This window comes from Ylistrum balloti, unplaced genomic scaffold (genome assembly GCF_031769215.1).
Source record: "Ylistrum balloti isolate Yb309-2 unplaced genomic scaffold, AGI_CSIRO_Ybal_v1 Utg371002, whole genome shotgun sequence".
Classification (NCBI taxonomy): Eukaryota; Metazoa; Mollusca; class Bivalvia; order Pectinida; family Pectinidae; genus Ylistrum; species Ylistrum balloti.
The window spans coordinates 185,523-212,895 of NW_026782559.1; the positions used below are offsets into that span (position 1 = coordinate 185,523).

At 35.6% G+C, this 27,373-nt stretch overlaps 2 protein-coding genes across 2 annotated transcripts; one reads left to right on the forward strand and one right to left on the reverse strand.

The window, feature by feature from the left end:
- Window positions 1-193: 193 nt before the first annotated feature.
- LOC132560007 (uncharacterized) lies at window positions 194-17,449 on the forward strand. Its single transcript, XM_060224662.1, has 18 exons — window positions 194-238; window positions 1,639-1,728; window positions 2,169-2,291; window positions 3,219-3,326; window positions 3,947-4,024; window positions 4,551-4,637; window positions 5,924-6,007; window positions 6,290-6,382; window positions 6,881-6,997; window positions 7,371-7,484; window positions 7,573-7,746; window positions 8,345-8,437; window positions 9,411-9,503; window positions 10,483-10,602; window positions 11,636-11,755; window positions 12,422-12,523; window positions 13,937-14,017; window positions 14,441-17,449. Exons 2-18 carry the CDS (start codon window positions 1,639-1,641, stop codon window positions 14,987-14,989), a joined length of 2,226 nt encoding a protein of 741 aa, XP_060080645.1. The 5' UTR covers window positions 194-238; the 3' UTR covers window positions 14,990-17,449.
- A 2,303-nt stretch (window positions 17,450-19,752) lies between these two features.
- On the reverse strand, window positions 19,753-26,827 carry LOC132560012 (proteasome subunit beta type-5-like). The gene is made up of 7 exons (XM_060224669.1): window positions 26,687-26,827; window positions 24,805-24,949; window positions 23,897-24,008; window positions 23,464-23,563; window positions 22,790-22,819; window positions 20,703-20,907; window positions 19,753-20,183 (listed from the first exon to the last, which is right to left on the reverse strand). Exons 1-7 carry the CDS (start codon window positions 26,825-26,827, stop codon window positions 20,086-20,088), a joined length of 831 nt encoding a protein of 276 aa, XP_060080652.1. The 3' UTR covers window positions 19,753-20,085.
- Window positions 26,828-27,373: the final 546 nt, after the last annotated feature.

A 27,373-nucleotide genomic window follows, 5' to 3' on the forward strand; every position in this document is an offset into this window, starting at 1 on the left:
GAATACCGCCACTAACTTAACTTGTTACAATATGAATATATTTCTACCGTTGCAATTATATGGACTTAATATTTCTCGGTTATTTTATTCCGAGTCCCCGCCTGTACCTCAAATGTTTAGTTTGGTAACTAGAGTTACCTCCCCTACACGGTTGCTGAAGCTGATCAATACATTCGTGTTTATGATGCTGCAACGGAAATACTGTCTACCACAAGATTAGACAGAAACATGTACAGAGGTATGTATAAACATAGTGATTGTGATATATTATCGGTACTATAGTTCATGAAATCAAAATTATCTTTTGGTAAGAGTTTAATTTTTTAATTGTGACAGTATTTAAACTTGTTTTAGCCAATAAGCTAGATCGAGGTGTTCATTAGTATGTGATGTTTATAATCATATACAACAAATAATAGCTTATTATGTAATATTTGAACTAAGATTTATTTAAGGAATACATACACTGTAGTGTATGATAATCAGTAATATTTGGATTCAAATATTTTATCCCTGGGCATGTGCTTATCCCGCAGGACTCGCACAAATTTGGAGAACATTTTATATCTCCTGGTAACTGGACTCATCAAAATTTGGGAAATGATCCTGTGGACTCACCAGAATAAAAATCATACAAAGATATTCCTGTGATACAAAAAATACAGTGATACAGATGGATTTTTAAGTATAAATGATGGAGGTTAGCTTCAAATCAAAACCACATATTTAAATTTAGATATCTTATGTATGTCCAAATCTGTGATAAAAACATTCAAACTCAAATCAGCAGAGGGTTTTGAAGGCTTTCTTCTCAACTCCTATACTGATAGGATGACTATCTGACCACAGATGTAAGCTTAAGTATGAGACCTGAGTGAGTGTAGAATGTTATGTCATGTCTTGGCACAAGAATTGGGACATTTTTAGATGTAAAATAATAGTAAAACAACTAAAATATATGTAATTGTATATAATTACCAGTTATTTTTTGTAAGACTATTAACAGTGAGTCCAGAGCACCATTTTCAAAGTTTTGATGAGTTTATTAACATGTAATAGGTTCTAAAAATTTTGAAATCATCTCATACCATTGACCAGATGCCAAAGCTTGTTCTGAGGAAACCTCTGCCACTTTTTTGTGCCTTCAAGTCAACAGAAGACATTTTACTGGTCATTCAAAGTGAAATTACTTTTTGTGTAAAGATCTGTATAAACATTACACTGACTAATGTGAACATTGATGTTCCACTCTGAGCCTATTGGAAGTGGAGAATGGGGTTTGCCTTGCCTAGTGTTTTGAGGTCTGCCAGATCTGACATGATTGTTGCATTTGATAAAAATTTTCATACTTAAATCACTGGTCCCTAATTTATGACCAAGCATATATTAGCATAATAACTGTTGTTTCATGTGCAGTATGTCTGTGGTCATAGTGAACTCAGATCTCAAGGGACAGAGATGACCATCCGATGTTGTCTCTGTCTTGGATTCTGCACATATAGATCTTTATTTAACAGAGGCCCTGTGGTCTCAATTTAGTGAAAAAATTTTATAATTTTTTAGAATGTGCATATTTATAACAGGACGCATTGATCTCTTGTCGGAGACTCTACTGCATTAGTGATTGATTTACAATAGATGATGAGTGTCCTTGAGGCGACGGATCAGCTGTGCCCAGACCAGTTACTTGCGCAGACAGCTGACGTAATTACTGAAGGTGTCATAAAGGTAGATAGAGCAAATGTTGTGGAACTTGAGGAAAATTGTCATGAATTCATTTCCGTAATCCTGACTCGCACTGAATAGCGGAGCCCTCATGAATTATAATTATGATAAAAAAAATTTGGAAATAACCATGGTATTGATTAAATTTGTATTCCAGAAATTAGGTTTTCATTATTTTAAACTGCAGGAGAAAAATGTGTATTATACAACAGAATATTTTACAAAATTTATGATTTTATATATTACATTTTATAATAGGAATAAATGTGAAAAAACATGATTTTGATAATTACGCTTTAGAAGAAGTTTGGAAGGAACTAGAAGTTGCCTCATCACCCTTCTTTCTCTTATACCTAATCAACGTTTTGTCTCTCACCATACATCTCTTGGCAACATGTTTTCTTTCAGCTCAAATGTTTATTACGAAAGGTTTTTATTTCTAGTATCCAGCATTGTACCATCGTGTGGTGGATGCTTTATCTCTTCGACCGAAATCTCACAAAGAGGCTGCACAGATTATCTACATTCTCCGTAACTATGGATACAACATTAACCACACCAATGAGGTACTCCGTCTTATTTACAACTGACAGCATATGGGTATTATCCAATAATTTATCATATATTTCTCAAGCAATAAGCCCATGTCTGGTAATAAGCCCATCCTAACCTAGTGCAGTGTCTATGGAAATGCAAACAATTGTTATTTGATAGCCGTGTACATAATAAGCTTGTGTACAACTCCATCTTGGAAGTTTTGTTCAGGATTTTGCTTTGCTTTACTAATGCTTTCCTGTACATCTTACAAAATGTTTGCGAAAATTGTGTCCATAATTAACCTTTTGATTATTGTGAATCTTGCAATGAACTATTTTTGATACTGTTCCTGGAGGAGTTGCTGCCATACCCCAGACGGTTAGAGCATCGTATATATCCTCCAAAAAAAATCAGTCTGCGCTGTCACGGTTGACACGTTACCGTTATTGCTGTGGATGGCCTCCTGTATGTTGTTCATTGAGGTGGCCACCACTACGTTAAGAAGACCTCCTTCCAGTTGTCTCATAAATTTTCATTTCTAATTTTTTGATGTGCCCCGATTATTTCTTCTAGAGCATATAGTCGCGGCTTTGTTAGTCCATCCATCTATCTGTCTTACCCTCTGTCCTTGCATGTCCAAAGGGTCACTTTATCCACAGTTTAGCAAGGATAATGAAATCTGGTGTATGCATTGGTAATGCTAAGACGATATGCAGTGTTTCAAGTTCAGTGCCTCAAAACCCAGAATTATTGTTTTTGTTGAAATTTTGTGTCCTATAAAATAATTTCAAAGGAGCATTTATCAGTATCAATGTTTTGTAGATTTCCTGATAATATCTTGAGACATTGTCTATGATGAACCGTTTGTCTTTGACCAGTTTGTTAAAAACAGGATAATGTACATTGTCAGTTTCATGTCCTCATCAGTAATGCATATTTTTGATGAATTTCCGCAGACTGGGACAACCCCTTTACTGCAGTATATACAGTCATGTGACCTAGTTGAGGATGATGTGGTGGAAGCCATGCTGAGATGTAATGCTGAGGTTTTCATTAAAAATGAGGTAATTTAAAAATTAGCATATTTAGATATTCTGTAGTCTGTATCATTATTCATAGTCACAGATTAAGTTAACAGATTTCAACATTGTTCATATCTTTTCATAGATAAAAAATATTCATCTTGTTCTTTAATCGTCTATGTCATTTTGTTACATAATTTCTTTGTTTTTCACTAAATATACAAATGTGATATTTTTTGTGTATAACATGTGTATGATAGGTAGTTGTGACTTTACTTCAGATAATGAATTAACATTACACACTCACAGATTGATTGTCACACAATCATGAAGATCATAGATACAGAGCTGACAGGACTTAAAGTCCAACATGAAAATATCTGCAACATTTACCAGAATAATCCAACATGTGATAAAAATTATCTTGAATTTTTATTTGACATATAATTTATGAAACTCATCATAAATTTCATATTTTAAAAATTTAGATTCGTTTCATAAATCACGTATAAAATTGAATCGGTGTAAGATTCTACATATAATAAACTCTTTTATCAGGGATAATATGGCATCTCACAAACTTACCAAAAACACAATGTGAAAATTGTGTTTTCTTTTATATAAAAACCTGGTGTTCTATTTTTTACATTCCTTTTGAACAGAACAATACGTGTGCTTTTGACGAGGCCAGAAAGCCACATGTAGCACGGTCAATCAAAGCACTGTTTGCTAGATATATGGTATGTATACAGACCCTTACTAGGAAGTCTGGTCATCTCTTAGACTAAATTTCCTATCTTGTACCATGCTGTCTTGCTTCTTTAACCCTCTTGAGGTCAACTTTTTGTCAGCCAAATCATTCAGCCAGGAATATAGATTCAAATACTATGATAGACTCATTACTTTTGACCATGGGTATTAAAAATTTAAAAAACCATCTTTTTCTAGAAAAGTAAGCAATATCTTGTTTTAACGTATCTATAAATATCTTTATAAAATATATATGTATTTCATATTTAATTACCATACTAAACAATGATTATAAGGTCTGTTTACGTAATAACCTTCACATCCTTTATTGTGTGATGGCCAAATTCTTGGTTACAGTTGGTTGATGACTTGTTTCAAATTAGTGTCTGTCTAAAATAAGTGTCTTTCAAAAGTGATAACGAAATACACCTTCGTTTATTGAATATAACAGCATCTTTAAGATTAATGTTTTTTTCTGTTATTTCAAACTGTCCAATGTTTGCATTGTCACTGTAGCCTGGGATTTGGAGGGCAGTAGCAGTTGATGATGTTCATCAAGTACGTTTCCTGGTCAACCAATGGTGCCGTGTTGATGTTGAACAGGTCAGTTTGAGAAAAACACAATGAGCATAGCTCTGTATTACAAACTGGACTGGAACTTCTGTATCGTTTGTAAAACAAATTTGATATTAGATACATGTAAAATGGGAGCAACCACAACTCATTCCACAGTGGATTTGACTTCACAACTTCTGGTGACAATCCAATGTGTGTGGTTCAATCTCTACCCAGAAGGATTTGTGTTTCTCAAGTGAAGATTTGAGATATGTGGTTCAATTCCTACCCAGAATGTTTTGTGTTTGCCAGGTGAAGATCTGAGGTGTGTTAATCAATTCCTACAAGGAGGGTTAATGTTTCTCAGGTGAAGATCTGAAGTGTGTGGTTTGGTTCCTTCCAGAATGGTTAGTGTTTTTCCTGATAGATGGACCATCTTATTCTGTCATGATTGTTGTCTTTGGATGTGAGACTTTATCCTGATAGCTTTGAACAGCCTGCAGAGGGCCTCCCATATGATGTTCTGTGAGGTAGCCTTAGCTAACGGCTAAATTCCCTGTCGCAAAATGACATCACTGCAGCTGTTCATGGAATGGAATGTGTAAAGTTAAAAAACTGCATGACCAAGAATCAAGGTATTGAGTATTTGGTCTGTACTTTGCAACTGACAAGCCTTTATGAAAGTTCTACAGAATCTTTATGTACATGATCCAAACTTAATGAAGTGATCTGCTTATTCTTTGGAATTATGCCCTTTTGTAATAGTATATATATGTCATATAGGTATTGTTCTGGTTACTTCTACTAAATATTTCAACCAATTCTTATAAAATACTGTGTATATTATCAGTATCAGCAATATTTGTGTTTATTATTGATTTCATGTCCACTCATACTTCAGATGGTTAGCTGTTTAAATCACGCTTTGTCCATGATATATCATCCATCTATAAACTAGTCTTTTTATCACTATTTCTAGAGAAATACTTTGGCCATTTTGGATTCTGACAGCTGTAGATTGTTCATTATTTCTTAGGGACTTTTCTTAGAATTGAAGTGCCTGTATGATTTTCCAACAGATCAGAGTTGTAAAGGGGTCAGACCGTCTATATCACTTTAGCCCTCTTGGTCATGGGTATGAGACTTATGTGAAGCAAGGTACTGGCCACAGGTGGGTGATTTTTCTCCAGAAACTCTGACTTAATAGGGTACAAAGCAACAAGAAACCAATAAATGGGTGACAGATCAGAAAGAAGATCAGACTGATAAAGATTGAATAAAGAAGAAATGAATGGAGACACAATAAATTCATTTAAAACTGTTACCTGTTTCAGCAAAACAAGAGCTTGCTACACCTAACGTTGGAAGTGGGAACAGAAAACGTCATTGGAATTATCAGTGGAATCCATACCTCTATGGTAAGTCTAAAAAGTATTTTATACATGTCGAATGAATTTGGCATTTTTGCTAGTATAAACATTTAGGAAAAGGAATTCATATCCATCAATGTATTTTGTTTGACCTAGATGACTTTAGAATCAAATTGTTGAAATCATGTACCAGGTAATGACAGCACTACTCTTGGTTTTAAGCTGAAATCATTCAGATCTTTTTTTTTATCAATGAAATGAATTTAACATGTCTGACTGATACATTTCTACGTAAACTTTATCATGTCCTTGACCTTTCACCTTTGGAAGGCCCTGGCACACGGAGTACTGGCTGGAGATTTGAAGTATGTGGAGAATTTGGTGAGAGAAGAAAAGTCCATTAATGTAAACTTGAAAAATCTGGTGAGTTGTCTCCCTTCATCCACTGGTAATCCACAGGGTACATACCACTATTTTGTGACTTTAACTGATAATATTTAATAATTTAATAATGTAACAAAGCCATTCAAATGCTTGCACTACATTTCAAATCTAAACTGGCTTGTGCTGGTATATTGCAGGCAAAAGTAGAAGAATAAACATTTTAAAAAAAAGAAGAGGGAATGGTTTGGGGGGGGGAGAAAAAGTTTAAAAAGTGAAAAAGTGGTCATGATATGGACACTAGAAATAAAGATACAGGGAAGTATATTTGGCATTGCTGATAGTTTTGAACATCCTTATCATTGTTTAGTGGAAATTCCTTTCAGTGCAGTAGGCAAAGCATTTGAAAGTTGTTCAAAACTTCAGCCTTACTGCAGAATAGCTTAATTGATAAAGGACTGACTTAGGAATTTGCCATTTAGGTATCCAGGCACTTAAAACAACAGATTATATTTGTATGCAACCTGTTTCCTATTTCAGGGTGATGGAGGGACAACCCCACTGTATTATGCTGCTCTTCAAAATAACACAGAGATCATCAAACTATTGTTATCAATGGGAGCTCGGGTACACTGTACTATGACAACAAAGGACAAGGTAGAGTTAACACAACTGACTTTATTTCTTAATGATATCAATGATGGAACAATATCTACTGTATTTATTCACAAATAAGCCCCTGCCCTCTTATAAGCCCCGTTCAGCTTTGCAGAGTCATAAATTTTGAAATAGCAAGCTAAAAGTGGTTTACAAACGAGCCCTCTACAAACTTTAATACTAAACTTTTACACAAGGGGATGGTGGGGGGCTTATTTGAGGAAAAAATACATTAGTACAACCTATCTTTTCATATCATGTCGTCTAAATGTTACAGTACAGATACACAAAATTCAGGTTTGTAGGACGTGTATCATTTGAGTGATAGAGGTGGACACCTTTGAAAAAGACTAATTTCTTGTTATGGTTGTAGACAGATCTACCCCTATTGTTTGCTTTGATGTTGGAATACCCACAAGTCCATGCTTCCACACTCCAGCTACTGATTCCACAGACCCCCGTCCACGTGGAGACGCTACACTACAAGGTGAGGACAAAGTCCATCAGTTTCAAAAATGATTTTTCATATCGAAATTTATTTTTTTTAAATTTTTTGTAATTTTAATTTTTTTCAGGGTAAGAACATTCTTTTCCACTGTGTTAACTGTGATATGGATTCATCTGTGGTGTCGGCCATCTTGAATGTGTCATCTGCTGCCATGGTTACAGCAAGAGAGGAGAGTGGGCTTACACCTAGAGAATATGCAGTAAAAGAAGGATGTGATGCAGTTGTAGAGATCATTGACGAGGTGAGGGGTCAAAGTTCCATATGTTCAGGAAGTAATGACTATCAAGGTCAAGGTAAATTGTGTTCAGCGTGTAAAACACTCAGAATAATTTCCTGAGCCATTTTAACTGAGTATAGTGAAAATTCTTTCTTTTGAAAAGCAGACCATTTCTTTCCTTTTGCCATTGTTTGGAAATTTTGTAAGTTGAAGTTTGATTATTGTGATAGCAGACATTGTTTTTATTTATAATGTGCAAGATGACACGTACCAAAAACAAAGAAAGTGGAAGAGCAGGGTTTCGAAAATGTTTGAAATTTTACTTGTGAAAAAGCCAAATGAAACTGAAAATTAAATTTCAGAATTTGTGATCAGAACGTAACTAGATCTGAAATTTAATTTCAGCAAAACTTTTTTGGTAAATTGATAGGTCATTAAATATCTAGGGAAATAAATGAAAGATAAAAGCATGTTTAAAAAGATAAAATGATGCGTTGTTTTGTGTATGTGACACCTCCAAATCTTTCTGACTGGTCTATAAGAATTATAAAAAAAAGGAAGAAGAAAAAAATAGCTGAAGAGTTGACATTCATATTGCTACAATGTATTTATTTTTTTGCAGTTTGTGTATAAATGGTGGACAGACAAAGAAAGTGACAAAAATAAAAAAATGTTGGCCCTTCACAGTTACCATCCTATCCCAATAATGAAAAAGGTAATAATTTTCAAAGTAATGTCCAATGAGTGAAAACAATGAAAATTTCATTGAATCTTCCATCTGGAGAAACTTACAACTAATGGTTATCTAAAATGTGATTAGTGACAGTTTTTACCCCACAACCCAAAAGGGTGTGGGGTATTGTGATCATGCACGGCGTCCGTCCGTCTGTCCTGCCGTCTGTCCGTCCATTATCTCAAGAACAACATTACCGGCGATCACCATTTTTGCTTGGCATGTTGGGTCTATGGACCTACACAACCCTATTGTCTTTTCTTGTTGCCCGATATCCAATATGGCGGTTACAGCCGCCATCTTGAATTTGCATTCCGCTCATTATCTGAAGAAAGACATTACTGGCGATCACCATTTTCGTTGGGCATGTTGGGTCTATGGACCAACACAACCCTGTTGTTTTTCGTCGTCGCCCGATGTCCAATATGGCGGTTACGGCCACCATCTTTAATTTGCATTCTGCTCATTATCTCAAGAATGACATCACCGGCGATCACCATTTCGCTGGGCATATTGGGTCTATAGACCTACACAACCCTATTATTTTTCGTCGTCGCCCAATATCAAATATGGCGGTTACGGCCTCCATCTTGAATTTGCATTCTGCTCATTATCTCAAGAACGACATCACCGGCTATCACCATTTTCGCTGGGCATGTTGGGCCTATGGACCTACACAACCTATTGAGGTTCTTCACAGTCTCAGCCCTGCACCCAACTTTATAAGAAGGCTGTGGTGTATTACCCGCGTTTGTGGAGATATTTTTAGTTTTTGGATATGGTGAGATCAAGTTCTCATTTTGCACTCATCTCAGTAGATGAAATGACAACACATGGGAGTATTGCTTATTGTCCGATGGCAGTAAATGTTCTGAAGTACTTTTACAATTACTTAGATTTTCCAGTAAGCCTGTTGATGAGAAATTTAAGAAATCTGTATTCCTCTCTTCCCTAGATCCTATCTCTGGATGATGGCGGTGGTTGTTATGACAACCAGCCTTGTGATGTTAGTCGGGAATTGCTGTCTGCGTCACTCAATCAGTATCAGGTAAGACCATTTTCAGCTGCTGCTTTAGCTTAAAGCTTATAGGTTTTGTCGGTGGATGAGTAGTATTTATAGCGGGAGAGAAGTAGTGTTCCTCCACTGGGATCAAACCTGTGACCCTGGTTTCCAAGTCCACCAATCTACTGAGCAAGCTAAATGGAAATTAAAACCTGCCCAACTTTTCCCCTCCTAATGTGTTTAACCCTGAAAACCACATCAACCCTGGTTTTCTAGCTGCAACAAAGCCTCTCAATTTCCACTTGCTTTGACCTGGTTACAGTTCCAAATGCAGCAGGACTGGAGTATTGTGCCTCAACTGGAGATCAAACCTGCAGCCCCTGGCGTAAAAATCTGCTGGTTTACCAACTAGCTTTAGCTTGGAGCTGGAAAGCATTTGCAGTTATGTACAATTTAAACCAACCACACATTAATGTCAACACAGATTGTGTATAGGGTTATGTTTCATACAAAAAAACTGCATTTGACCGATACACAAGATAAATTGGTGGTATCCTAATTCTTTGTATCTTTCTTTAATGACATCACAATGGAAACCCTCAGCCAGCCAAAGTCCTGCTAGGTCAAATTACATGTGTGTAATAACAAGATATTGATATTACACTGATAACAAGTTATTTAGTTCTGTGATCAGGTGATGATTTTACAGATATACAAGACTCAGATTTGATATTTATAATCTCGCACCTCTTAGACTTAAAGTTCCATGTTTATTATGACATGAAAGCATCCCACAGAAACCTGTCACCAACTCACACTGATCACACAAAAAGCAGCTTACTAGCCAAACACAGTCGCGAGAAGTTTGTTTGGTTGTCTTTTTACCATATGTAATATTTACTGGTTTGGATCCAAAAGGAAGGATGTGCCTCACACAGGGCTAAAATTAGTTACCACTACATCACCCAACCATACAAATTCCTATCCTTGTTTTGTTGATGAAAAGCTACAAATATGATTACAGCAACACATCTACAAATTCCACCAAGCTCTGGAGATGGAGGATGAAGAGCAAGTACAGGCACACATCACCTATTTTGGTTGTGATAGCTTCCAAGAGTTTATGTCTGACAGTCGACTTCAGGTATGTTATTGAGTTTACTTGAAATTCTAAACTGAATTATAAATTCCAAATTTTTGCTGCTAAATGTGTATAAGTCACTGACAAAAATGACTTCACCGATCACCTGACCATATATGGTCATTTTTGTGTGATTTCTTAGTTATGTTGATGGTTCTAGACATGAAATAATGAATATAGCACATATGTATCCCTGTTAATTTTTTCACAACAATTACCAGCAGGTCTCATTCAGTTGAGTGGTTGTGTGGTATGTCAGTAATTTGGCTGTATTGAAATTCAGCATCTTGTGAATTATGTTTATTGTTGCATTAATAAACACAATTTAGCAGAAAAATTTCAAAAGTTTCAAAAATGTTAAACCCTTTAATGAGTAGATATGACAGCTGCCTGCAGATAAGTGTAGTGGTATTCAGTTGTCTTAGAGGTTGGCTGTCATCTTTGAGTGAGAAAACAACCTTCATTAACATATTTTACGCTGTAATAAGTCCATACTTGACAATAAGCCCATGTCTGATTATAAGCCCATGTCTGATTATAAGCCCATGCCTGATAATAAGCCCATGCCTGATTATAAGCCCATACTTGATAATAAGCCCATGTCTGATTATAAGCCCATGTCTGATAATAAGCCCATGCCTGATTATAAGCCCATATCTGATTATAAGCCCACGCCTGATAATAAGCCCACTCATAGCTATTGTTGTCTCAGTAGAAATTCGAACAACACCACTATCCTGTAATAAGCTCGCCCCTATACTCTGTGTCAGATGTAATGTGTTGCCCCTTTGGACTGTGGCAGGAGAAATATCATGTTTCATTTATTCCTGATGTAACAGAGGTCGGTATTTATTTTAATGCTTCCACTAGGATTCAAACTGGGGACCTCTGGCTTACTAGTCTGACGCTCAACTGATCGAGCTTAAGAGAAGTTTTCTCTAGTCGAGCGACATAATATGGCTGGTATTTTACCATGGTTACAGTAAAAAAAAAAAGAGTTGAAGGGATGTATATCATAACTTTTGACTTACCACAGGGAGAAGGTCAACCAGCACTGCACAAGGTCATTCTGAGAGGGAATGTTCAGCTGACACAGTTACTTGCAGAAACTCTTGTTTACAAGCAGGGTTGTCGTCTGGACTCAATCCGGGACCAGGTAGGACACAAATTTATTTACTGTCGGGAGTTAAATGGACAATTGTATTACTCCATCACATTGTTAGATCAGCTGTACACATATATCTGGTCTGCATTGACATTACCCTCTTTGCTTTGCTTTGTTAGATGTTTTTCAAGCATTGAATAGAAGCTTAGAGAGGAGACAGGCATGAATTTGAACAGATATTTACGGCAGTAATTCAGTAGTACTATATTGTAGTCTGTTACACTTTAACTGATTAAACCAATAAATAAGGATGAGAAATGAGGCCACAATAGTTCTGTCAGTAGAGACTATGGAACCTGAGGTGAATGTCAAAGAAGTGTCATTTGTTGTGTGTCTACCAGGAAGCTGAGAAACTGCCCAGTCTACACTGACATGGTTGTGTCTTTAAGGAAAATATTTCACCTTATTTGCTTAGGATGAAATACAATGGGCCTCCTGTATGTTGTCCAGTGAGTTAGCCACCATTTGCTTCAAGGAGATCCTGCCTTAAATTTCCTCCCAGAATGGGAATTCCCTGTGTTAACCATATTGTGTCCAATCAGAGAAAAGGTATCACTCATTACAATGCAGTCTTGAGTTATGTTATATCATGTAACTTAAAAGTGCGTCATTTTGTGAGTCGTCATAATTCTGTTTTATTTTTTCTTGTTTGAACAGTTTTTCAGGACAGCTCTCCACTATGCCTATGCACTAGAAGACAGTAAAGCCATTGTGAACATCTTGATGGACCATGGAGCCTCTGAATTCACTATGGACATGGTACAGTACTGACCACAGGTCAAAGCTTTACTATTGCTACTTGTCTATGAAAAGGATGATAAATTGATCCAGTTTAGTAAATGTGTACATGATTATTAACCCTACTTAAGGAAAGGGGGTGTTTAAGAAAAGCAGGTTGATGTGGCACGTACATAGTGTTAAGTATGGTCTCAGTCACTCAGCTGACAGGGCATCCTTCTTTGGCTCAGTTGGTAAAGCCAGTCGATAATTGCGCCGGAGACCCAGGTTTGATTCCTGATTAAGGAACTGGACAGGAATAGGTGTTTCCCTTTTTCTTTCAGAGGTATATAGTAATCACTTTGTGTGTGCTTGCTATGTAGTAACATTGCATATGAGATAACTCATGAACCCAGGGACAGATTTAGTTCAGATTTACACCATAAAATCATCCCACCGAAGTCTACACATAATAAGATTTTAGAGGACATCCGTCAAGGTTAAAAGTCAAAGGTCAAAAGGCCACTTTTTATATGTTTGTCAGGAATGGGATGTTTTGGTTGGTGATAATTTCGGGACTGATCAATATTGTCAACCTTAACATATTTATGATATTAAATACAGTTGGTTACAGTTTGATATTCAAATTACTATTAAGTTTATAATCAAAGTCTGTCTAATGTAAACAATTTTAGTAGCTATGGCCTGTGCAGATATTTTGCACATGGAATTTTGGTGAGTATCTTCATCAAATTTAATGTGTAGCATAACAGTTTATATAATGATTGTACAGTGTATATGTGAATGCGATTCAGTTCAAGAGTGAGTTGTCTCCTGTATATTGCTTGATATTAATTTATAGGATTAACATACTGATGGATTGTTCAAGTGTAGAACTTTGAACACCTGTTATATCTCGATGTTTTAGCTGATAAAATTCTCTTCAGAATGAAAGATGATTTTGACGATAAAGAACAAATTATTTTTAATGTTATATCAATATCTAACAATCACAAAAACAAATATAAAGTGTATTTATATATAACTTTCCTATCTGTTTAACGTCCTATTGATTGAATAATAATCCAAATATTTGTTGACATCCTAAATTCATACCACAACATTAGCTACCTACTATAAAGAAAATTTATATACCAATAGGTTATTCACTGCAACTGACTTGTACAACTTTGTCAATGAAATATTGTTGAAATGAAATTCGTAATTCTAAATATAATTTACTCAAAAACTGTCCTAAATATTTTGTGATTTACTTATTCAATAGATATCTAGAAGGAGTAATCATAACTGACAACTGATTACTCACAAGTACATGTTTAGGATTTTTTGTTTGACAGTTCTGATGAATTGGCTATTAGTAACATACAGATTTTATCATTATCCATTTCAAATAGAATTTATTGTGTTTGGTATTTTAATGAATTATTCTTATAGGATGGTCGCTCCCCTTTAGCTTTCAAGGATCGCCGTGAACTCTCGGAGATGAAGGAGCTACTTCATTATCAATTAATCAAGGTGAAAAAAAATAAACTTCAAAAGACTTTCAAAAAGATTTTTTAATGATAAAGCAGGAAAGTTATATCCAATGCCAACCTGCCCTCAATTGACCTTGAACTTTGGTAATACTTACTACACTATAATACAAGCTAGGGAGAATGTCTATTAAGCTAACAAGCAGTTGAGTACAAGATAACAGTAAGCCAGAGGTCCTAACGAAAAATGAAAAATGGAAAAAAATAATCATTACCTCCCTTTCTTGTAAGTCAAGATATCTATCTCAATATCTTTATACTTGTAGTTTCTTCTTTTCTAAGTCAAGTGGTCACTTCAAGGTACTTTTCTTTTCTCCTCCTAATTCAAAATGTCTTCTCTATATCATGAAATCCAGCAATAAAATGTTCCTATTTTCCCTTCTCTTAAATTCATATATATTTACAGGACTTCCAACAGCCTGAGCCTGACCCCTGGTCAGCACCCCTACCCATCCCGATTGTCGGATACATGAAGAACTGTCGTCACACCCACCATGTGCCTAACAGCGCTGCCCACATGCTAAACCATTCACATCACCTGCATCAGATTTCTACTGCCATCCCAGATAAAATTGTGAGGCAAGACAGAAATATGTTTGCAATTAAAGACAGAAGCCAAACAGATCATCCTCTTGTGTTCAGATCAAAATCTCCTACAAAGGCTCAAGCTACAAAATTCACAGATGTTTCTGCAGTTTCTAAAAATAAGTTTGATACATCTGAAAATTCACGTATGAATTTTTCTGACTTTGAGTCACAGTATTTCAATGATAGTGACAATAATGTTGAACGTGACAGACTGGAGACTCGGTATGATAAAGTGGAGGCTAGATATGTGATAGATGATTATGACGATGAACTTGATGTGTCATCAGATGATGAATATTTAGATGATGAAGAAGAGCTGGTCGAGGAGGAGTCCCGAAGACAAGGACATACATGCACAATACTTTAGTGGAGATTTAGCTGTTTAGGCTGTTCAACTGAGTTGAATCCGTCCGTCAACTGCTCTGCCAAATTGATATTTGAAGACTACCAAGTTTGATGGAAAAATTGAATCAAATGTGTAAGACCATTAAACTACAGTATAATAAGTTGGAAACATTTTTAAAGATGAAGTGATCATATGCTTTTATGTGTATGGACCCAGCATAATTTTGATCAAGTCTGGACGCAGTGGCTGGAGAATTGTCAACACGAGTCAGTCAAGCGGTCTTTGCAATTATACCATATATAACATTATATTTACAATGTATATGTATATATAACTGATAACTGAAGCTGAAGTTGAGAGTACAGGTCGTCTACTTAGCCTCAGCTTGTGGGAAATATCCATTTCAGTGAGCGATACAGTGTCTGGCTGGACATGGAAGGGTCACTACTTTGAACCCAAGAGGGTGTTGCAAATTTGTTGCTGTTGACCACTCCAATGGTAAAAGTTAGAGGAGACTGAGATGCTTCCTGGGAGAAGTCAGACCTAGGTCTTTGTTTTCTTTGGGGTTGACGACTAAAGAGGGTGTGGTTTAGAAGTTGACAGTACAGGTCACCATACTGGCCTCAGCTAGTGGGAATTCCCCTTTTTACGAATTGGTAGATTGTCCAGTGAGAGACCAATGGGTTGTTAGTTCAAACCTAACCAGGAGTAGGATTTTTTTCATTCTTTTCCCTACTATACTATATTTACACATTCACTGAAGCAATCTATATGCATTCTTAGTTAAACTGCAAAATTTGTTGGTTGGTGTCTTGAAATTGTTTTACACTGATGAACAGAAAATCTTTATTTGCAAGCTATAACAAACATGTATCTACTAGATATTGGAGAGAGGAACAGTAACAGAACAACAGAGAAGAATTTTCTACAGGGCTATATTCTATTTTTGTATTTTTTCTTTGATGATGCTTTTTTAGTTATCATTTAAATCATTAAAATGAATGAGGTTGTCATGTGGTTGATATATTTCAAAATCTTTATGTTGTACTGAAGTATCAGATACAGGGTAACAAATCAGTGGTACTGAAGGATCAGATACAGGGTAACAAATCAGTAGTACTGAAGGATCAGATACAGGGTAACAAATCAGTTGTACTGAAGGATCAGATACAGGGTAACAAATCAGTTGTACTGAAGGATCAGATACAGGGTAACAAATCAGTTGTACTGAAGTATCAGATACAGGGTAACAAATCAGTTGTACTGAAGGATCAGATACAGGGTAACAAATCAGTTGTACTGAAGGATCAGATACAGAGTAACAAATCAGTTGTACTGAAGTATCAGATACAGGGTAACAAATCAGTTGTACTGAAGGATCAGATACAGGGTAACAAATCAGTTGTACTGAAGGATCAGATACAGGGTAACAAATCAGTTGTACTGAAGTATCAGATACAGGGTAACAAATCAGTTGTACTGAAGGATCAGATACAGGGTAACAAATCAGTTGTACTGAAGGATCAGATACAGGGTAACAAATCAGTTGTACTGAAGGATCAGATACAGGGTAACAAATCAGTTGTACTGAAGTATCAGATACAGGGTAACAAATCAGTTGTACTGAAGCATCAGATACAGGGTAACAAATCAGTTGTACTGAAGCATCAGATACAGGGTAACAAATCAGTTGTACTGAAGCATCAGATACAGGGTAACAAATCAGTTGTACTGAAGCATCAGATACAGGGTAACAAATCAGTTGTACTGAAGCATCAGATACAGGGTAACAAATCAGTTGTACTGAAGCATCAGATACAGGGTAACAAATCAGTTGTACTGAAGCATCAGATACAGGGTAACAAATCAGTTGTACTGAAGCATCAGATACAGGGTAACAAATCAGTTGTACTGAAGTATCAGATACAGGGTAACAAATCAGTTGTACTGAAGTATCAGATACAGGGTAACAAATCAGTTGTACTGAAGGATCAGATACAGGGTAACAAATCAGTTGTACTGAAGCATCAGATACAGGGTAACAAATCAGTTGTACTGAAGCATCAGATACAGGGTAACAAATCAGTTGTACTGAAGGATCAGATACAGGGTAACAAATCAGTTGTACTGAAGGATCAGATACAGGGTAACAAATCAGTTGTACTGAAGTATCAGATACAGGGTAACAAATCAGTTGTACTGAAGTATCAGATACAGGGTAAGAAATCAGTAGTACTGTAGCATTAGATACTGGGTAACGAATCAATTTCATTAAATCCAGCTGTTTGTTCTCAGAAATCTTGGTATGTAGGTACTTAAAGTTCAGCTTGGATGTTAAAAAGCATGATTATTTATATCTTTACAGGTGTATGATTTCACCAGTGTGTTATTTGATATACTTTGTTATGCAATGGAGTACGTGCAATTTCTTGTTTGTATTGAAAGTTTTGTTTCTTAACATTAAAAAAGATTGTTTTCCAACATTTTGTGTTTGTGAATCATTTGTTTATTATACAACAAAAAGGTTCTCCAAGAAATTCTCCATGTATCTACGTAATCACTGAAAAATATTTTCTCAAAAAATATGAAAATTCAGAAGAATTTTCCAATGAAGGATGCCGAAATTTTTATTTTGTTTATCACATTCTAGTAAATGAAAATCAAAGAGCCATTTAGCAAGAATTAAATTATGCAATCAATAGCCTATGATATTTTGAGAAATTTGTACAAAATTTATATTGGTGAAAAGAACCAAGCCTACTTGTTACAATGAAAGTGGTATACCTGCTAAAGACAAAATAATACTTCGTACCTGGTGTGGGCTCCTCTTGCCCAAATCCCTGCCAAGATTCTCCTCTGGATTGAATTCATGAGAACATTAATTTGTCTTAAAAGAATGTTTTCCATTCTTGTGTTACTGCTTTGATAGTGGGGGTGGGGGGGTTGGACCTTTCCTAATACACCTGTACAGCTCACCCCACAGATGCTCAATGGGAGACATGTCGGGGCTATATATGGGAGCCATTCCTGAGGCTGTACATTGACCAAGTATTCCATTATTTCCTTACAGCTAAGGTGTACTACAGGGGGAACTTTGTATGTTTCTTTTTTTGAGGAGTATATTTTTAGATTAGACAAATGATTTTGGGGGATAACTGAGCTGAAAGCATTACAGGCTACTAAGAAAATACCTAGTCATTTCAAAATGAAAGTACAAGGACATTCAGTTAGCGATCGACAGAAGTAAAAAAAAGAAATTTTTCCGCTTTCTTCTTTTTGATAGTCAAATATTAATTCTGTATATATTTTTCAATATTTGTGAATATGAAATAAACGTTTTTGAGGGTTATTGAAATATCTAGTACAAAAGTTCCCCTAGTATGCACACATGAAAGTGGATGTACTGATGAATGATCCCTTTATCCCAACCTCCTGTGAACTGTGAGTAGAGTAGTGGCAACTTAGGGTACATGATTTGACGTCCCCTACCTACAGCAGTGCAAGCTTCCAAGGAAAGTGAGAAGTAAATCAGTCTGATAAATAGTTGTGTCCATGAGTAGGATATTTTACCCCAGTTGTTCTGAATGGCCTCCCATATGGTGTTCAGTGAGGTAGCCACAGTTACTTGCTACAATAAGTACCCAACTCAAATAACCCCTGCCATTTATGGGAACAACAAATCCAGCAACCAGCCAATACCTCCATATCTATGTATCAAAATGTATCAACATGTGAAATTTCAGTGGTTGAAGGCTATAGAACTATAACTTGTCTGAGATCATCACTGGAAACTAAAGTGACCAAAACAAAGAGTCAAACCTGAAGGAAAATGAATTAGTAAGGTTGATATTGATTTCTTCCTTGGGTCCCATCCCTCTGCCCCTAGAGGATCAGCAAAACCGTTGGACAGAATCCCAATATTCTTCCAGTTAAAAAAAAAAAGAGTTTGCAAAGAAGTTGCACTATTTTCCCCATTGCGCCCAAACACTCCCACCCAGGAGGCCAAGACCAATCTTTTATACAGAATTCATTCCTCTTCACCCAAAGGTGCTTCAGACCAAATTTGGATAAAATCTATACTTCTACAAGGTGCCGATATCCACCTTTTACATAACATTAATTCCCTTTCACATAACAATGCTTCAGAGCCAACATTCTTACAGAAGGAACAAGATTTTTAAGAATTGCCTCCATTTCAACTATTGGGCCTCACCCTCCCTCTCCAGGAGCCCCGAGACCCACTTTTTACATACAATTAATTCCCTTTCATCCAACATGGCTTCAAATCAAATCTGGTGAAAATAAAATCATTCCAATAGGAAGGTTAGGATTTTAAAGTATTTGCTCTGTTTCCCCTATTGGGCCCTGCCCCTCCCTCTCTAGGGGGCCAAGACTCACCGTTTATACAATATTTCGGCAAAATCCAATCATTCCCACATGAGTAGGGTTTTAAAAAATTTGCTCTTTTTCCTTTTTTTGAGCCCTGCCTTTCCCATCCAAGGAGGCCCAGACCCGTAATTTATCAAAAAAGTTTGTTTTTCCCCTCCCCAGAGGATGCTTCAGACATTTGGGCTAAATCTACTCAATCATTCATGACTAGTAAAAATTTGTAGAAAAAGTCAATGATAGACAATGGACAGATACCATGGCATCCCTACAGCTCATGTGGCCCTTTGAGCCAGGTGAGCTAATAATTTAAAGTTTCAGGAATTATACTTTATATATTCATTTAACATATTTCTGTACTTTAGTTTTGTAGAAAAATAAAAGAGCATAAATCAGTGTTATGATAATGTATTTTTTATTTTGTAAGATACCAGACTTATTTAGGTCTGACATGTGATAGATACAGACTGGCATCCTACAGTAATGTAACTTATAGCACTTACATCAAAGTCATTAGAATTTCATCACTAACAGTGAGATGACAAATGACAAAGTCAATTGTGAAAACTGAAAAATCTGTCAAAAATTATTAGTAAGACAGACTTTTCAATGTTTTAAATAGATGATGTGGATCACTGTCTTAACACAAATCATCCGACACATTCAGAGGACACAATTTCCGCGCGGAGACTCGCTGTGAGAGTTAGATAGCTATGATCAGGAAGAAGTCATCACCGGGACTGCTTTTTCTCCTCCTGGAATTTGTAGTGAATCTCTGCAGTGTCTGTCTGTGATATAAACTCCCAGCCTGTCTCTTTCATATGATACACTGAAAAACACCAACATTAAAGTAAACTACACATCTGAGGCGATTCATAGGACAGTCTCATGTAGTACTTTCACCATACATATCTGGCCTACCTCTGCTAACACAAACATCAGTAAATTATTAATAGATTATCTATTACATATGGTGTAAATCACATGACAGAAATTAAAACTATAACAGGTCGAATGATAAGACCTGACAGGAGATATTACTCAAATTTAAACAACTAAGGTCTGAAAAATTAATCTACACCATCTCACATGAATTGCATAAAACAAATAAAATTACTGCCAGCGTGAATTTCATAAATCAAACAAATCTAAAACTGACATAAATTCCATTCATCAAATTTACGGCTTGTATGAATAATAATAACCAAACAAATTTGAACCCCGACATGAATTTCATCAATCCAATTTTATTGCAGTCATGACTTGTATTAATCAAACAAATGCACAACTGTCATGTACTGCTGCTACTAACAAGTACGTAATATACTTATAAGATATTTTGACTTACAGTTAACTACTCCTCCACTGTACGCATCACGGTGAGTGGCATGGTAGATCGCACGACGACCCAGGTCTATGGCCTCCGGCACGGTTAGATCCCAGGCATAGCCAGAGTCCAACACACCATAGGCGTAAGTTGAGCCAGAACCGACTGAGAAAATGTTGTTTGTAAGTCTGGTCCCATCACTGTCTACATAGTATAGTCCTGGTCCCTGTAAATAATGTATTTACATGTTTACATCTGAGAACAATGTTTAGTAAATTATGAACCAATATCTACAGTTAAAGAGCCAGACCCACTCCGTTATAGATATTTTTTCATATCTTATTGACTGGAAATGTTGTTGTATACTAATAGATAATATATAGATAAAGAGTTGTATAAAGTTTTGAAATTGAAATTGAAAGGGTACAGGAGATATCAGTGCTGGAATTAGTCTCATTCATCAACACCAGGATATGAATATTGATGAGGAAAAGTCATGTGATACATTCAGATGTAGTCAGAACCAAAACAAAAATGGAGGAAGAGGTGAGAAGTATGTCCATGTGACATCACTTGTAAAGAGATTTCACCAATAAATGCAATCAATACTCTATATATCCTGTACGGAAATCATCTAACGTATGTATTGATCACATCTTTCAATGCTTAGATATGACACAAAAACATGCAGATTACGAGAACAACTACGATTAATTGAAAAGTGGCCCTCAAATGGGGGCTATGATACGGTAACGAGCATATAGAACATCATGAAATGGATCTATCTTAGCAAATATTCGATGATAAAAGTATTTATAAAGATAAATCTTTGCCTTTGATATATCACGGTATTATCATTGTGGTATTACAGGATTAGTCAGAACTTTTGCTACCCGAGAAAAATAGAAAATCATTAATTTTTTTTATATAAAATAATATCGGTCGAGGAGTGGGTCTGGCTCTTTAAGACATCTGATGTGTGCGATGAGAAATGATTTTTGTGCATTTGGTATCACTAGAAAGGCCATGAAAATAAAGGATGGTGCAGTGCTCAATGGACTGTTCAGAACACTTCTGACGACTGAATATTGTGTGTTATTGTAGTTACCACGACTACTTGGTACAACCAAGACTTGAAGTGAATTGTCTTGGACATGGGGGAGGGTCCATTATTTGTGGCAGTGCCAGAAGTGGAGGGTGATGTGGAATAGTGTTACATAAAATTTAGCATAACTTATTATAAAGTTTAAAGATATTCCAATTCCAAGTTTGATTTCATTTTAAAACGGCAAAGAGGAAACAGATATCTTCGGACAACCACACGTAAACAGCCAATCACATCACTGTTTACATGGAAGATGTCTCTGTAGGTGTTTCAATCAATCTTTCCTTACACAGGCTAAAATACTCTACACAAAATCAGATATTTCCAATGCTGCCTTGTGACTTAACATGTACTGTAAAACCATTGCTTGTGACTTAATATGTACTGTAAAACCATTGCTTGTGACTAAATATGTACTGTAAAACCATTGCCTTGTGACTAAATATGTACTGTACAACCATTGCCTTGTGACTAAATATGTACTGTACAACCATTGCCTTGTGACTAAACATGTACTGTTAAACCATTGCCTTGTGACTAAATATGTACTGTACAACCATTGCCTTGTCACTAAATATGTGCTGTAAAACCATTCATTTTCATCAGGGATTTATTTCAACGATGAATTTGTATGTCCAAATACTCTTAAAACAAGCAAAGAAATTTATTGAGCTGTTTTTATCCACTAAATCAAGTACATTTTTTTTTCAAATCATGAAAACTGAGTCCCACAAAAATATATGATGAGACAGTTATTACAAATGGGCCACACACTGAATCATAAAACATGGACGGATATCATACCACTTCAACACTGGTGTCTAATATAGAAACACCAACAGGTAACTATAGTACCAACAGTCAAGGTGTGCATTGATCTAAATTAACCATCATCATATTGATGTTTCCTTCCTATCCAGATACATTGACAACGTTTGTGTGCACTACCTACAGTTGAAACATGACCGTTAAACCCTAATTTCTGAGTCAAAGTGACACTCACCTTCTTATCCCATCCACAGATCATTGTACCCTGGAAAAGAACAAAACAATTACATGGATTTACATGATATGAATTTCTAGGATAATAAAATTTCCAATAACAGCACTATGTGTTGCTATACACACTTCTTATTGCCTACCAGGTTTAAAATTATGTATTTTGTTTTGATATAATTAAGAATACAGTAGTGAAAAATGTTTCACATACTCTTAAGGGGTCAAAACTGGAAAACAGGAGACCTCCAGTTTAAAAGACATTCACAAATAGGAGATCATTGTATACACTTATTTACTGAAATTCAAACTCAAACAATGTTATACAACTTTATAAATTATAATTAAGACAATTCAACAACAAATTACATTATCTCAATAATCAGATTCTCTCCAGTATGACACCCAAGTATATTCTATTACAGAATATTGCTGTATGTACTGAAATAAACTAGTTTCCTAAGTCAATGGATAAAGATGGAGCTTCACAAGATGATCAAGGTAACACAATCACATTCAACAACCCCATCCCATTGTAACTGTATACAATATTAACCATCAACAGCCCTATCCCCTTATAACTGTATACAATATTTACCATAGACACACCCATCCCCTTGTAACTGTATACAATTTTACCATCAACAGCCCCATTCCCTTGTAACTGTATACAATATTTACCATGGACAGCCCCATCCCCTTGTAACTGTATACAATATTTGCCAACACTTTGGATGCTGCTGCAACAGAAATTCTTTCTTTGTTGCGGAGTTCGTAGATTCTGAAGAAAAAAAATACCATGTCAATCTATGATAGTCATTATTCAAAATTCTCATATCATTATTCCTTGTGCAGAAATATGAAATTAAAAAAAAAAACGTAGTAAAATTTTCAACCTATTTGCCACATTGATAAATAATCATGTTGGAGCTGTAGGAATAATCTAGTGCCATAAAAAAAGCGTAAGTTTGTGAAGTTCAAAGCTATCTAAGTTTTAAATGCTGATTTTATCTTGCACAAGACACCAAAGCGTTATCATGTATGTAGTGAAAAGGAGCATACTAGCACCTCTTATAGGTAAATGGAGGTAATATATAATGAATATAATACATACCTGCACTGTTTAGCAAGGTACCTCTCCCAGTAGGAACAGTCAGCTGCACCCCCAGCCATTGTCCCTAGGAGGTATGGGTTTATTTCAATCACCTTCTTCACTGTCTGGGAGGCTGCAGAAGAAAATTTCAAAAACAGTGAGTGAGTAAGCAGACCATGGGCATCAAATGTGAACAAAGTACCATAACTCATGACACACGGGTAGTTGAAGTAATCCTGAATTATTTTCATATTCTATCACCTTTTTTTTTATATCAGTCTGCAGAAGTCAATGAACATCAAACTCCAGCTCTATATAAAGTTAGGGAAATAAGTGACCTGCACTTGGGTCGGCATTCAAACGTTAATTGTGGAAAGAAATTGTCATTTTCATATGCATAGCAGTTGCACATGGTATGTTATTTTCAATGTAAATCATGATGAACAATGATCCATTTTGCCAAAAATTGTTGTTCAAGACTTCATCTTTTGTATAAACTTTTTGCCATTCAAAAAGAAGCTTGCAAACAAAATTAGACAACTGTGTGTAATACAGCAATCAAGCAAACCATCATAATTCTGTTAAATCTTAAACTTTCATCAGGTTTTTACTTTTACTGACCATGAATATGTGATTACTCCTATTCCAGATTTTATAGACCACAAAAAAATAAACAGATAAAATAGACATAAATTACATTACTTTTGGACTTCAATAGGAAAATTTAACCATGAAATCATGTGCCGACAAAAATGCCACTTTTTTTAAAAAATAAAACCATGAAATTTGAGCTCAAAAAATGTATGACATCAAAGTTTATAAAGAGTCTTGTTTACCCTTCCTAAGTTAAATATGTAAGAGTACAGGTAGGTTGTGGACAGTTGGAGAAAGACTCTCAGGCACTGAACCATCCTGGTTGAAAGACTCACCAATGTAGGAACCAGCAGTAGCTCGGGAGTCCACAGCCACGATGACACCATGTTGGAACTTGAATGCAAGTGTAGTTGTTCCATGATGAAATTGAATCTTCACGTCACTTTTTGGATCAGTAAATGCTTTCAGGTTTTCAACTGGCTGAAAGATATATAAACAAGACACTAAATATCAACAATTATGAAAGATTCGAAGAAAGATCATGGTGTCTAGTGTACAGGTGGATCCTATGATTCATAGTGTCTAGTGATACTACATACCAAAATTTTGGTTATATATGTGTAATAGGGTCGGTTTTTAGCTAATTTTGGCCGCCGTTGTTTAGCGTCGCGTCGTTTGAATTTTCGCGTCGTTTGAATTTTCGCGTCGTTTGTTATCGTTAAGATGTATGTATATATGTTGCGTCTATATGTCCAGTTTATCTATGTGACGTAGTGTGTCTACGTAGGTCCAGTTATTGTCTTGTTTTCGTTCTTTGGGTCTTTGGCGGGTTTTTTAGTGGACAAAGGGGACGTTGACCAGTACGGACGTTTCAAACCTCCGTTCGACATTTGAGGCGTTTGTCCCGTAAATTTTGATCGTCTACGATCCTGATGATATTCATGTGATTAATGAGCCCTATGTTACTTTAGGACCCTTGACCCATTGTTGGGGGTCTTTATAATTAGATAAACCGAATAGACAACTGGAACTGGAACCGGTGTTCGCCCTCGTTATTTCAACACCTATCAAATTTACATATGTTCCACAGTGAATATCAGTATTTGTTCCCTACAGTAGTGTCCATTACTTATGCTAATAAATGCTAAAATAAGAATCACTGGAACTTGACACAATTCCTAATCCAAGGTCGTCATACTTGTGTAAGTATTAATGTTACAAGGACTGAGAAGGAAAAACTGAACAGATTCAATTTTTGGAAATTTCATGAATGCTGTATTTAATTTTTACCCTAAAAAATGAAAATCACCAATATAAATAGGAATGTGTGATACATTCCTGATAGAAACAAATACACTGTTGTGGGTACTCTATACTGCCACAAGTTTAAATTTTGCAATTTCAGCATATAGTTATATTTATCATTGAGGTACCCCTTTAAGACAAAAAGGATGTATATACCAGATAGATAATGAACAGACCTTCTGATTAACCTGTGATATGCACATGAAAATGACAATTTTTTTTCACAGGCATCATTTGAATGCTGACCCAGGACATGAGTCGCTTATTATCGTCACTTTATATAAAGGGCCGGACTTCAGACATTCATCGAATCCAGACCGAAATGAAAAAAAGTTAATAGAACATCAGAATAATTTGGACTAAGTTCAACAGTTACAGAAAGCAGCAATACTTTATAGAATGTGCATTAATTTGACAGAATTTCTTTCTGATTTACTTAAATATTACAATCAAAGATATAAATACATATCCTCAGTTCAATGAATCATTTATAAAGAATTTCCTTTAACTTAAAATTTCCTTTAAAATATAAATGCTGGTTTAAATAACTATTTAATTTGTTGTTACAAACATGTTTACTAACGGAAATTAGTAAAACTGCTCTTTATCTACCCATTAAATGGGTTCTTAAAATCAAAAGAGCAGAGTAGGTTCCATAATTACTTTCATGTAACAAGGACTATATAATAGGCTGGAATTTTATTTCTTAAGTTTGAACAAATATGTTTTATCGCAGAAAAAAACACAAATGTAAAAATATACAGCGTTTCTCTAAAGTTAGCGCATGACATGGAGACTGAAATCTGTTGTGAAGATGATTACTACCATAGCCAAATTGCCAGTGGAATGAGACAGCAGATTATGCCAGGTTCATGCCGGTTACACAAAGTAAAAGAATAAACGTGAACTTACGTCAAAATTGTTCGGCAATGTGAAGTTGTGAGAAGATGTTAAAGCATCGTCTACTAAACGTGAAGAGTCCGAGCTGTCTCCACAAAGTAAGGAGCTCTGAAGTGGCTGGAACTTCAATCCACAAACATCAGCAAGCGCCATGATTTTTTTGTATTGAAGGTCCGCAGTGAATATTATTTTACTTGTTTTTTCCAGAATGTTCGGTTCATGTATCCTTTATGGTACTAATAAATATTTATTAAAAATAAAGCACAAAGCCAAACTAAGAAAATATTTAATGTCTATCTAAAAAAATCAGAAATATATAAGTTTTCTAATAAGCGAAACGCTAAAATCCCCGGAGGGAGAAATTATCCGGAAATTTCTTTGCTTATGCTTATAGTTATAGGCATAAGTTGAACACTCGGAGTCGTAAGAGAAATGAGAAAAGAGTGACATTTATCTGTCTTTGAATGGTCAATATTAAATTGGAAAAATTAAACAATAAATTCTCAATTCATTTATTTTTATCTTTTTAACTTTAACACTGTCTGTAGAACTTAAAATGGACGCGACCATATCTACCATAACCGTTCAAATTAAAGGACATCATTGATATTTTGCTTATCGTTAACTATTAACTATTATTAAAGCTGTGGGTATTGACACAATTAGTCAAAATATGTAAAAAAAAAAAAAAATACAGCT

Excerpts from the sequence above, each read along its gene's own strand:
- LOC132560007 (XM_060224662.1), top strand. The coding sequence starts at position 1,639 with ATGATGAGTGTCCTTGAGGCGACGGATCAGCTGTGCCCAGACCAGTTA. Across the intron at positions 6,998-7,370 it reads CTATGACAACAAAGGACAAG|ACAGATCTACCCCTATTGTT; the intron begins GTAGAGTTAACA and ends TTATGGTTGTAG. Across the intron at positions 8,438-9,410 it reads CTATCCCAATAATGAAAAAG|ATCCTATCTCTGGATGATGG; the intron begins GTAATAATTTTC and ends TCTCTTCCCTAG.
- LOC132560012 (XM_060224669.1), bottom strand. The coding sequence starts at position 26,827 with ATGGCGCTTGCTGATGTTTGTGGATTGAAGTTCCAGCCACTTCAGAGC. Across the intron at positions 20,908-22,789 it reads TCTGTGGATGGGATAAGAAG|GGACCAGGACTATACTATGT; the intron begins GTGAGTGTCACT and ends CATTATTTACAG. Across the intron at positions 20,184-20,702 it reads CAGTGGAGGAGTAGTTAACT|TGTATCATATGAAAGAGACA; the intron begins GTAAGTCAAAAT and ends GGTGTTTTTCAG.